At 39.5% G+C, this 14,644-nt stretch overlaps 1 protein-coding gene across 1 annotated transcript; it reads right to left on the minus strand.

Moving 5' to 3' along the window:
- Positions 1-898: 898 nt before the first annotated feature.
- Positions 899-4,553, minus strand: adprm (ADP-ribose/CDP-alcohol diphosphatase, manganese-dependent). Its single transcript, XM_084434838.1, has 3 exons — positions 3,864-4,553; positions 3,076-3,195; positions 899-1,781 (listed from the first exon to the last, which is right to left on the minus strand). Exons 1-3 carry the CDS (start codon positions 4,417-4,419, stop codon positions 1,492-1,494), a joined length of 966 nt encoding a protein of 321 aa, XP_084290964.1. The 5' UTR covers positions 4,420-4,553; the 3' UTR covers positions 899-1,491.
- Positions 4,554-14,644: the final 10,091 nt, after the last annotated feature.

Raw genomic sequence — 14,644 nt, forward strand, 5'->3', positions numbered from 1 at the left:
TTGAGGTTGCCAGGTGCACGATAACTCCCCGCTCGAGGGATCATCCAAAACACATAACATAATTTGTGTCAAATAATAACTTGAAATAAACTTTTATAGAAGTCTGAATACAATGTAATAATAATAATAATAATAATAATATATATATATATATATATATATATATATATATATATATATATATATATATATATATATATTTATATATATATATAATTTAGGGCTGGGAAAAAATTAATCGCGATTAATCGCATCCAAAATAAAAGTTTGTGTTTGCATAATATATGTGTGTGTACTGTGTATAATTATTTTGTATATATAAATACACACATATGCATGTATATATTTAAGATTTTTATTTATTTATATATAAATTATTTATATTTATATATAATATAAATTATGTATAAATTTATATACAGTATATACATGCAAATATTTCTAAAATAAATACATGCATATGTGTGTATTTATATATACAAAATAATTATACACAGTACACACACATATATTATGCAAACACAAACTTTTATTTTGGATGCGATTAATTTTTTCCCAGCCCTAATATAATTGGACATTTCTAATATTATTTTCTCCTATTTCACTTGTTGTTGGCATAAAAATTTGTTAAATGCATCGAACAATCTAACTTAACAGTTTGTAAATATGTGTGTGTGTGTGTGTGTGTGTATATAAACTTTTGTTAGATGCGATTAATCGAATTTTTCAGCACTAATATAAAGAAAAAAGAAAAATGTAATTAAGTAGGCTACATGTAAAATTATATATATACACACACGCACAAACACACACACATATATTTATTTATTTATACATATGTATATATAGTTATCATAATTATTTGTGTGTAAACATAATTGACAATAAATATAAATGTATGTACAGCATTTTTTATTTATTTAAAGTCCAACTGTTGTCAATCATTTTATCCCCATCTTTGATCACCAAAATTACACACTGAAACGGTTTTCCCTTGAAAAAAAATTCTACATGCCTTAAAATAAATATTTTCAATGTAATTCGACCCCCTTACTCATTTAATATACGCGGTTCTATGAATATGCAAATGAGCCTAGGGCTGGGCGATATATCGCATGACATTGTTATGCGCATCTCGTCAGTAAAGCCGGTTCCTTGATTAGTAGTAAATCGCCATCACCTGCTTTCAGATGGAGCGGCATTTACAACACAGAGCCGTAGTTAATTATCGATAATTAATGCGATATGGCTCAGCTTGTCAGTTAACTACGGCTCAGATATTATAAAGCGATATATATCGCCCAGCCCTAAATGAGCCCCGCCTCCACTCACTCACTCAGCTCAGAGAACCACTCGTTGACTCGACAGTGCTGTTTACTCATAAACACATCTTCTGAAGTTAATAAATCTCAGATGCAACAGCAGAGACTGAGATGATCATACAGATGGTGTTTGTTTGTTTTAATTCCATCGTTCATTGACAGTAATCTCTCATGGATATCTGAGGACTCTGTCTGCGGTTCTTCCACTGCCCTTGAGAAGCATCTGGTCCTCGTACACGTACACCGTCCCGAAGGCGCTGGTGTCGGGGGGGGTCTCGATCACCCCCTCCAATGTGATGTGGTGGACGCCCGACGGGTCGGTGCAGAACCCTCCGGCATGATCGTGTCCCGAGATGAAGATTATCACACTCTTATGAGCTTGCAGGACCGACAGAAGCTCCTCGTAGTTCCAGGCCAGACAGATGGAGTCCGTGGCGTCCGGGTGAACGGGGAGATGACCTGCAAACACACACACACACACACACACCACATCAAGACCAGGAGCCTGTACCATGACAGTAGTTTAACAAACTCAGGGTTACAGGATTAGCCAGGATTAGATTTTATGTATTTAAACTGTTATAGTGAACATGCACTGTATTTATGATTAGGACTTGAATATTAAAGTGGTTTTCCTTCATCAGCCGTCAGTCCCTCACCGGTGTCGCCAAACTGCTCATCTCTAACGTTCGTACGCATAATCAGAGTTTGCGTTCAGGTGTAATATATTAATATACTCACTGAAGACAGACGCAGAATATTAATATACTCACGGCAGAATATTAATATACTCACTGAAGACAGACGCAGAATATTAATATACTCACTGAAGACAGATGCAGAATATTAATATACTCACTGCAGAACATTAATATACTCACTGTAGAACATTAATATACTCACTGAAGACAGACGCAGAATATTAATATACTCACAGCAGAATATTAATATACTCACAGCAGAATATTAATATACTCACAGCAGAATATTAATATACTCACTGAAGACAGACGCAGAATATTAATATACTCACTGCAGAACATTAATATACTCACTGAAGACAGACGCAGAACATTAATATACTCACTGCAGAACATTAATATACTCACTGTAGAACATTAATATACTCACTGTAGAACATTAATATACTCACTGTAGAATATTAATATACTCACTGAAGACAGACGCAGAATATTAATATACTCACAGCAGAATATTAATATACTCACAGCAGAATATTAATATACTCACTGAAGACAGACGCAGAATATTAATATACTCACTGCAGAACATTAATATACTCACTGAAGACAGACGCAGAACATTAATATACTCACTGCAGAACATTAATATACTCACTGCAGAACATTAATATACTCACTGTAGAACATTAATATACTCACTGTAGAACATTAATATACTCACTGTAGAATATTAATATACTCACTGAAGACAGACGCAGAATATTAATATACTCACAGCAGAATATTAATATACTCACAGCAGAATATTAATATACTCACTGCAGAACATTAATATACTCACTGCAGAACATTAATATACTCACTGAAGACAGACGCAGAATATTAATATACTCACAGCAGAATATTAATATACTCACTGCAGAACATTAATATACTCACTGTAGAACATTAATATACTCACTGCAGAACATTAATATACTCACTGCAGAACATTAATATACTCACTGCAGAACATTAATATACTCACTGCAGAACATTAATATACTCACTGAAGACAGTGACTCTCTCCTGCCTCTGGTCGGCAAGGGTTAAGACTTCATCGAGCCACTGAAGCTGCTCTGCACTGAATCCTCCGTTGAACTTCACAAACCTTTGTTCCAACCCACCAACTGTAAGAAAGCACATAAACAACGAGCCTTAGTATTAATTCACCAAGCAAATGTTTCACATGCCCACTATATACTGTAAACATGATTATTGTTATTAATCAACGGTCGGTTGCATGATAAGGCTGGTCATCATGTTATGTAAAAAAATTATCGTTGTAATTAGTGTAATCATACTTTACTGGATTTAATGATACCTCAAATATCCAAGCTGTGACTTAATATAACTTAATATTTTTTAAGTTGACGAAACTTAACATGTTAAAGCAGCACGAAATGAACACTTACTTTGAGTTAAAAAAAAAAAAAATACAGTGTAGAATAACATTACTGTGTTATGGTTTGTTTTTGTAATAATCATGCAATAAAGGGGGAGTGAGTGAGTGAATAAATAAATCTAACAGTTCAGTACTATAATGAATTGAAAAAAACCCAAATATTTTCCAAATATTAGTATGGTTTTTTTTCTTCTTTTCTTTATACATAGAAAAATCTATAAATCAGCCTTTTAAAGTTTAGGATGGGGGTCAGAGGTTGAGCGACTGGTTGAGGTCTAAATATTTTCAAAATAATATTTTGGACAGTATTTTTTTTTTTTTTTTTAACAAAGAAAAAAATATAAATCAGGCTTCTAAAGTTTAGGACGGGGGTCAGAGGTCAGAGGTCAGCACCTGGCGGCTGGTTGAGGTCCGCGTTGCTGTTGTGTTTCTGCAGCAGCTTCATGGCCTGCTGATGCTTCTCGCTGCGCGCGTCTCTCCCGATGACGCTCACGTCGTACGCGTCCAGAAGCACGAATCGAAACCCGGGGGCGGGGCTAAACTCATACGCGTAAATGTCGTCCGCGACGAGGTCACTTCCGGCTCCTGCTTTCCCTGCGCTGTTCAGCGGAGAGGCCATTAGAGTTTCCCTGCTGAAGTTGTAGAACTCGTGATTCCCCCACACATGATGCACATCCACCGAACTCTTCTCGAACTCGGCCATAACCGTGTCTAGCGCTCGTTCCGACGCGTCGCGGCTCTTGTTGTATCCGTCAATAGCGTCTCCGAGCTGAATGACGCAGCTGACGCGCGTCTCCTCCCAGTGCCGCACCGCGTCCCGAAGCAACGCGACACTGTTCCTGTAGAAGCGTCTACTTGTCCTCAGATAGTTCATCCCATCATCTATATCTGCGAACTGGACGTCCGCGATTATCCCGAAAGAAAACAACGCTCGCGCGCGATCCTCCATCTTCCGGGAAACCGCAGCGAAACTCCGCGCGGCCAGTTCAGGCGATATTGTTAGAATTTGTCATGTAATGATAGCGAAAGATTGGCCTTCAGTTGACAGTTCGTGGAACATACCATCACAGAGTGTGTGTGTGTGTGGGGGGGGGGGTCAGACAGGGTTGCCAACGCCTCGCGTTCCGTGTAAAACTCGAGCACACATCAAAACATAAGACTGAGTAATATTAAAGTCCCCCTGTTATTAAGTTGGCTTGAGAGAGCCAACATATTGAAATCCTATTTAAACTTATTAAGTTGGCTTGAGAGAGCCAACTTACTGAAATCCTATTTAAACTTATTATTATTATTATTATTATTATTCTTCTGTTAAAAACTGTTGACTCAAACTCGTCCTAGAGCTTTAACTCTACATACTCCAAACTCGGCTCACACACTCAAACTGATCTGAAGTTAGTTGCTTTATCTTTTCAGACTGATCGGACTTACGGTTTTCCTACAAATGACGATCAAAACTCGGAAAAACTCCCATTGACTTAACATTGGGCATTCTAAAAAAATTCAAACTCACCAACCGACAAAAATTTAAATCTAAATCCCTTGAAAACTAATTCAAACTGCCATTCTATATATATTAGCCAATGAAACTCATTTAAACTAATAAACTCTAATCTCATACACTTATAAACTAATTAACTTAAATTTAATAACTAATTAACTAATAAACTCATGAATTCATAGACTTATGAACTCTTAAACTCATAAATTAATACATTCTGAACTCTAAACTCATTTAAACTTATAAACTCTAAACTCAAAAACTTGTACACTTATAAACTCTAAACTCATAAACTCTGAGTGTGTGTGTGTGTGTCTGAGTGAGTGTGTGAGCGAGGTAGTCTGTGTGAGTGTGTGTGTGTGTGTGTGTGTGTGTGTGTGTGTGTGTGTGTGTGTGTGTGTGTGTGTGTTTGTTTGTTTGTATCTATCTAACTTATTTATATATCTATCATAAACTTCAAACTACTTTAAACTACTTTAAACTTCAAACCAATTTAAACTTCTTAAGTTTAAAGCTCCCAGCTCCCAAGCAACTCCATAGCAACCAAACTTGAGTACCCTAGCAACCGTTTTGCAAGACCTATATCTCTGTATCAGAACATCGTATAGAGATGAGGTTTGGCTCTTTTGACTCATGCTAGCAAACAGCACTTCCAACATGCTACATATGCTAGCAGTGAATAGCTACATGCTAATAGCGATTAGTTAAGTGTTAAATCATGCCAAGATCATGCTAAGAACTCTATAAAAACTCCATAGTAACCATCTGTGATAACTACCAACCACCTAGTAACACCATATCAACCGCCCTGAATACCATAGCAACCCCCCAGAACACCCTAGCAACCGCCTAGCAACCACCCAAAAGACCCTAGCAACCACCCAGAACACCGTAGCAACCACCCAAAAGACCCTAGCAACCACCCAAAAGACCCTAGCAACCGCCTAGCAACCACCCAAAAGACCCTAGCAACCACCCAGAACACCGTAGCAACCACCCAAAAGACCCTAGCAACCACCCAAAAGACCCTAGCAACCGCCTAGCAACCACCCAAAAGACCCTAGCAACCACCCAGAATACCCTAGCAACCACCCAAAACAGCCTAGCAACCACCCAGAACACCCTGGCCACCACCTAGCAACCACCCAGAATACCTTAGCAACGCCTAGCAACACCATAGCAACCACCCATAACACCCTAGCAACTGCCTAGCAACCACCCAGAACACCCTAGCAACCACCCAAAATACCCTAGCAACCGCCTAGCAACCACCCAAAACCGCCTAGCAACCACCCAAAACACCCTAGCAACGCCTAGCAACACCATAGCAACCACCCATAACACCCTAGCAACTGCCTAGCAACCACCCAGAACACCCTAGCAACCACCCAAAATACCCTAGCAACCGCCTAGCAACCACCCAAAACCGCCTAGCAACCACCCAAAACACCCTAGCAACCGCCTAGCAACCACCCAAAATACCCTAGCAACCACCCAAAAGACCCTAGCAACCACCCAAAATATCCTAGCAACCACCCAGAACACCCTAGCAACCGCCTAGCAACCACACAAAAGACCCTGGCAACCGCCTAGCAACCACCCAAAACACCCTAGCAACCACCCAAAATACCCTAGCAACCGCCTAGCAACCACCCAGAATACCTTAGCAACCGCCTAGCAACACCATAGCGACCACCCATAACATCCTAACAACCGCCTAGCAAAAAACTTTCCGGTCCAAACTTTCTCAAGCCAACTTAAAGTTTGTCTCGACGAACTTTCGCATCTAGTTATTATTATTATTCTTCTTACCAAAAAATTCCACTCAATCTCCTCCTAGAGCTTTAACTCTACATACTCCAAACTCGGCTCAGACACTCAAACTGTTCTGACTCGAGTTGCTTTATCTTTTCAGACTGATCGGACTTACGGTTTTCCTACAAATGATGATCAAAACTCGGAAAAACTCCCATTGACTTGCATTGGGGAGTTCTAAAAAATTCAAATCCAGATTCAAACTGACCAACCGACAAAAATTCAAATCTAAATACCTTGAAGACTAAACCAAACTGCCGTTCTATATATATTAGCCAATGAAACTCATTTAAACTAATAAACTCTAATCTCATACATTTATAAACTAATTAACTTAAATTTAATAACTAATTAACTAATAAACTCATGAATTCATAGACTTATGAACTCTTAAACTCATAAATTAATAAACTCTGAACTCTAAACTCATTTAAATTTATAAACTCTAAACTCAAAAACTCATACACTTATAAACTCATCAGTTTATACACTTATAAACTCTAAACTCATAAACTCTGAGTGTGTGTGTGTGTGTGTGTGTGTGTGTGTGTGTCTGAGTGAGTGTGTGAGCGAGGTAGTCTGTGTGAGTGTGTGTGTGTGTGTGTGTGTGTGTGTGTGTGTGTGTGTGTGTGTGTGTGTGTGTGTGTATCTATCTAACTTATTTATCTATCTATCTCTCTGTCATAAACTTCAAACTACTTTAAACTTTAAACCAATTTAAACTTCTTAAGTTTAAAGCTCCCAGCTCCCAAGCAACTCCATAGCAACCAAACTTGAGTACCCTAGCAACCATTTTGCAAGACCTATATCTCTGTATCAGAACATCGTATAGAGATGAGGTTTGGCTCTTTTGACTCATGCTAGCAAACAGCACTTCCAACATGCTACATATGCTAGCAGTGAATAGCTACATGCTAATAGTGATTAGTTAAGTGTTAAATCATGCCAAGATCATGCTAAGAACTCTATAAAAACTCCATAGTAACCATCTGTGACAACTACCAACCACCTAGTAACACCATATCAACCGCCCTGAATACCATAGCAACCCCCCAGAACACCCTAGCAACCGCCTAGCAACCACCCAAAAGACCCTAGCAACCCCCCAGAAACCCTAGCAACCGCCTAGCAACCACCCAAAACACCCTAGCAACCACCCAAAACACCCTAGCAACCGCCTAGCAACCACCCAAAAGACCCTAGCAACCACCCAAAACACCCTAGCAACCGCCTAGCAACCACCCAAAAGACCCTAGCAACCACCCAAAATATCCTAGCAACTGCCTAGCAACCACCCAAAAGACCCTAGCAACCACCAGAAATATCCTAGCAACCGCCTAGCAACCACCCAGAATATCCTAGCAACCACCCAAAACAGCCTAGCAACAACCCAGAACACCCTAGCAACCGCCTAGCAACCACCCAAAACACCCTAACAACCACCCAAAACACCCTAGCAACCGCCTAGCAACCACCCAAAAGACCCTAGCAACCACCCAAAACACCCTAGCAACCGCCTAGCAACCACCCAAAAGACCCTAGCAACCACCCAAAATATCCTAGCAACTGCCTAGCAACCACCCAAAAGACCCTAGCAACCACCAGAAATATCCTAGCAACCGCCTAGCAACCACCCAGAATATCCTAGCAACCACCCAAAACAGCCTAGCAACCGCCTAGCAACCACCCAAAAGACCCTAGCAACCGCCTAGCAACCACCCAGAACACCCTAGCAACCACCCAAAAGACCCTAGCAACCACCCAAAATACCCTAGCAACCGCCTAGCAACCACCCAAAAGACCCTAGCAACCATCCAAAAGACCCTAGCAACCGCCTAGCAACCACCCAAAATATCCTAGCAACCACCCAAAACACCCTAGCAACCGCCTAGCAACCACCCAAAAGACCCTAGCAACCACCCAAAACAGCCTAGCAACCACCCAGAACACCCTAGCCACCACCTAGCAACCACCCAGAATACCTTAGCAACGCCTAGGAACACCATAGCAACCACCCATAACACCCTTGCAACTGCCTAGCAACCACCCAGAACACCCTAGCAACCACCAAAAACACCTTAGCAACCGCCTAGCAACACCATAGCAACCACCCATAACACCCTAGCAACCGCCTAGCAACCACCCAAAAGACCCTAGCAACCACCCAAAATATCCTAGCAACCACCCAAAACACCCTAGCAACCGCCTAGCAACCACCCAAAAGACCCTAGCAACCGCCTAGCAACCACCCAAAAGACCCTAGCAACCACCAAAAATATCCTAGCAACCACCCAGAACACCCTAGCAACCGCCTAGCAACCACACAAAAGACCCTAGCAACCACCCAAAACACCCTAGCAACCACCCAGAACACCCTAGCAACCACCCAAAATACCCTAGCAACCGCCTAGCAACCACCCAGAATACCTTAGCAACCGCCTAGCAACACCATAGCGACCATCCATAACATCCTAACAACCGCCTAGCAAAAAACTTTCCGGTCCAAACTTTCTCAAGCCAACTTAAAGTTTGTCTCGACGAACTTTCGCATCTAGTTATTATTATTCTTCTTACCAAAAAATTACACTCAATCTCCTCCTAGAGCTTTAACTCTACATACTCCAAACTCGGCTCAGACCTTCAAACTGTTCTGACTCGAGTTGCTTTATCTTTTCAGACTGATCGGACTTACGGTTTTCCTACAAATGACGATCAAAACTCGGAAAAACTCCCATTGACTTACATTGGGGAGTTCTAAAAAATTCAAATCCAGATTCAAACTCACCAACCGACAAAAATTCAAATCTAAACACCTTGAAGACTAAACCAAACTGCCGTTCTATATATATTAGCCAATGAAACTCATTTAAACTAATAAACTCTAATCTCATACATTTATAAACTAATTAACTTAAATTTAATAACTAATTAACTAATAAACTCATGAATTCATAGACTTATGAACTCTTAAACTCATAAATTAATAAACTCTGAACTCTAAACTCATTTAAACTTATAAACTCTAAACTCAAAAACTCGTACACATATAAACTCTAAACTCATAAACTCTGAGTGTGTGTGTGTGTGTGTCTGAGTGAGTGTGTGAGCGAGGTAGTCTGAGTGAGTGTGTGTGTGTGTGTGTGTGTGTGTGTGTGTGTTTGTGTGTATCTATCTAACTTATTTATATATCTATCATAAACTTCAAACTACTTTAAACTACTTTAAACTTCAAACCACTTTAAACTTCTTAAGTTTAATGCTTCCAGCTCCCAAGCAACTCCATAGCAACCAAACTTGAGTACCCTAGCAACCGTTTTGCAAGACCTATATCTCTGTATCAGAACATCGTATAGAGATGAGGTTTGGCTATTTTGACTCATGCTTGCAAACAGCACTTCCAACATGCTACACATGCTAGCAGTGAATAGCTACATGCTAATAGCAATTAGTTAAGTGTTAAATCATGCCAAGATCATGCTAAGAACTCTATAAAAACTCCATAGTAACCATCTGTGACAACTACCAACCACCTAGTAACACCATATCAACCGCCCTGAATACCATAGCAACCCCCCAGAACACCCTAGCAACCGCCTAGCAACCACCCAAAAGACCCTAGCAACCACCCAGAACACCGTAGCAACCACCCAAAAGACCCTAGCAACCACCCAAAAGACCCTAGCAACCGCCTAGCAACCACCCAAAAGACCCTAGCAACCACCCAAAAGACCCTAGCAACCGCCTAGCAACCACCCAAAAGACCCTAGCAACCACCCAAAAGACCCTAGCAACCACCCAGAATACCCTAGCAACCACCCAAAACAGCCTAGCAACCACCCAGAACACCCTGGCCACCACCTAGCAACCACCCAGAATACCTTAGCAACGCCTAGCAACACCATAGCAACCACCCATAACACCCTAGCAACTGCCTAGCAACCACCCAAAACCGCCTAGCAACCACCCAAAACACCCTAGCAACCGCCTAGCAACCACCCAAAATACCCTAGCAACCACCCAAAAGACCCTAGCAACCACCCAAAATATCCTAGCAACCACCCAGAACACCCTAGCAACCGCCTAGCAACCACACAAAAGACCCTGGCAACCGCCTAGCAACCACCCAAAACACCCTAGCAACCACCCAAAACACCCTAGCAACCACCCAAAATACCCTAGCAACCGCCTAGCAACCACCCAGAATACCTTAGCAACCGCCTAGCAACACCATAGCGACCACCCATAACATCCTAACAACCGCCTAGCAAAAAACTTTCCGGTCCAAACTTTCTCAAGCCAACTTAAAGTTTGTCTCGACGAACTTTCGCATCTAGTTAATAATTGTAACTCTTAAAAAAAAAAATCTTTGATCACCAAAATGACATATTTAAACGTTTTTTCCTTGTTTTCCCTTAAAATATCTTGAATGTAGCCTAACTAGTCGACACCCTTGCCTCATTTAGAATACGCGGTTCTGTGAATATGCAAATGAGCCCCGCCTCCGCTCATTCACAGCAGCTCAGAGATCCACTGGTTGATGATCACACGTTGATCTGATTGGTTACAAGGTAGTTTGTGACGTCAGAAACACCAGCGATTTCAAAGCGTGTGTTTGAGACTGTCTTTGGTTCACTGCAGTTTTAAGGAGGAAATACTCAGCAATGGTGTCGACTTATGAACTTACACATGCTTTGTCTTAAAGCGTATTAAAAACACCACATAGACGACCACAGGGAGACATATAATTAACTACTTACTTTAGGATTTGGTTTAGGGTTAGCTGCATGTGATTATGCATAATTTATAGTTATTACAATAGTGACTACATGTAACATTATGTAACAATGACACTGTAAAATAAAGTGTCAAGTCACCTTTATTTTTATAGCGCTTTTAACAACACAGATTGTTTTAAAGCAGCTTTACAGAGATAAAATAATGCAACAAAGTTTGTGTCTAGAAGAAAATAGCGTCACAGTTGATACCACAATTTTTGTTGTTGAAAAGTTATTAATTTAGTTCATTTAAATATATATAGCCTGGAGAAAACCGTGATGTCATCGTCCAGCTCAGTTCAGTTCTCATATGATGGATTAACATATAAGGCTTGTTCGACTTGAACCGGCGCTGCACAGACCGATCGGTGAATGACATCAAAGTACCGCGAGAGCGAATAGAAAGTAGACGGCTCCTATATGCTTTTGAATTGCTCTCGCGGTACTTTGATGTCATAAACCGATCGGTCTGTGCAGCGCCGGTTCAAGTCGAACAAACCTATAGTTAATATAGCAACACCCTAGCAACCACCCAAAATACCTTAGCAACCACCCTGAATAGCCTAGCAACCGCCTAGCAACACAATAGCAACCACCCAGAACACCCTAGCAACCGCCTAGCAACTTTTTAACTTTAAACTAATTTAAACTTTAAGCTTTCTGGTTCAAACTTTCTCAAGCCAACTTAAAGTTTGTCTCGACGAACTTTTTAATCTAGTCAATGCAGGAGATCAATAATATTGTTGAATATTAAGTAAACTGTCCCCAACTAAGCAAGCCAAAAACCAAGGGTGAAAAATGGCAACAACAACAAAAAAAAAGTGTTACGCGTTACACTACTTGTTATTAGGGGCCATTTACTCTACACGTTTTCAAAAACAGAAAACGTTTTATGCATTTGGCCGTTCATTTACACGACAACGCGTTTTGGGGGCCTAAAAAACGCACGTTTAAAAAAAAAAAAGATACCGTGATCGTCTGTGTGTAAGCTACAAATACTTGAGTTTGTGAAAGCGGTGACATCATGCGTGTCAGTGTTCAGTCTATATGTTTATAGTGTTTCTTTACAAAGTGACTTCGCCATCTACTGGCCTGACAGCAGAATACAGCGATTCGTTGTTTCGCGGATCTGTGTGAACGAGATCCTTTTGACAACGACGTTATAAGAACACTGCAAAGGAAAAACTTTTCACTTTTTTCTCTAAACTTTTCCACAGAACTTTTCCTGAGGGCCTCGGACTCCAGTCTGAAAACTCTACAATATTTTGGTACTAATTTTGAAGTGTCATTGTTTAAAAAATAGAAATATTGACAGATATCTCAGACTTTCATGTGTGTGTGTGTGTGTGTGTGTGTGTGTGTGTGTGTGTGTGTGTGTGTGTGTGTGTGTGTGTGTGTGTGTGTGTGTGTGTGTGTGTGTGTGTGTGTGACCGAAAAATTTTCTGTTTTGAATTGTTAAAAATCACAGCTTTATCGGAATGTTCCAAAACTTGGTAAATTTTATGGCATTAGGTGTGTGAACACACAACAAAGTTAAAGGCATGATTCGAGCAGGCTAAGTGGTCGTACAAAAACAATTAGTCACACTTTTGCTCTTCAGTCAAAAATGACCGACCATAGGAAATGAATGGGAAATTGACAAAAATCTCTAGAAATCGGCCACGGTGCAGAAAAAAAAGTGCTCAACAATGAAGGGGTGACACTCTAAAACATCAATAGTGAAAAACATAACATAATTAATAATTATATATATATATATAATTATTATTACAATTATTAAAATAATGTTTAATAATAATAATAATAATAATAATATAAAAAATAATAAGCTGTGATAAAGCATTACTGTTTATTTTTGTAATTTTTTTATTGAATTGTAATGTTACCTGTAACAAAATGCGTTCTCTGTATTCAGGTTTGACTGTAGTAATAATGCAAAAACGTGTACACTTCACATCAAATTTATTTTAAAATAAATTATAAACCTTGGCAAAAAGTTTTATTTGAGAATTTCTAAAAAATACATTCAAATCCACATCTTAAAAATAGGTAATTTATCCAAAAACGACTAGAGAATTCACAAGCCTCTCCATAGAGCTATAGAGGCATCTAGTGGTAAACCCATGCAATGACTTTTTTTGATCAACAGGTGGCGCTAATCTGACTTCAAAAAAAAAAGAATTTAAAAGGCCTAGTCTCTATATTAATCAGAAATACTGCAATAATTGAAGATTTTTTTTTTAATATTAATTTCTATGGCAAAAATGGACCATAATTATTGCATAAATATTAATAAGTAACATCAAATTCTCTCAAAATACAAAATTAAAAAGAAAAAATATTATAGAACAAAAATAAATTGCATTGGTTTTACTGGGGGTGGAGGAAGTTTCATTTTTAGGTGTCCGGTCACTTCTGACCGGGAAGAGACAGATATATATTTGTGTGTGTGTGTGTGTGTGTGTGTGTGTGTGTGTGTGTGTGTGTGTGTGTGTACTTGTTTTCATGACAACTGAGGACATTTTTATGATAACACACCTGCAAATGAGGACACTCGGGAAAATAGGTGATTTATGAGGACATTTTGGGGGTCCTCATTTTTCAAATGGCTTTAAGAACATACTAAGCAGTGTTTTTTTAAAAATGTAAAAATGCAGAATGTTTCCTGTGATGGGTAGGTTTAGGGGTAGGGTTAGTGTAAGGGGATAGAATATACAGTTTGTACAGTATAAAAACCATTACGTCTATGGAATGTCCTCACAAATCGTGTGTGTGTGTGTGTGTGTGTGTGTGTGTGTGTGTGTGTGTGTGTGTGTGTGTGTGTGTGTGTGTGAATGTGTGTGTATCTGACCTCAGTGTGTTTCCCTACTGCCCACCACAGTGACTCTCCGTAATGTGTGTGTGTGTGTGTGTGTGTGTGTGTGTAGGTTATGTTATAATATCTTCTTCTATTATTTTTGATGTTTTTATTATTATTCTATGTATTCCAAGCTTTGGCAGTATTGTATTATTTACAGTCATGACTATAAAGCTTTTTGTTTTTATTGAATTGAATATATTTAGAATTAACATGTAAGAATTAA

This window comes from Rutilus rutilus (genome assembly GCF_951802725.1).
Source record: "Rutilus rutilus genome assembly, chromosome: 16".
Classification (NCBI taxonomy): Eukaryota; Metazoa; Chordata; class Actinopteri; order Cypriniformes; family Leuciscidae; genus Rutilus; species Rutilus rutilus.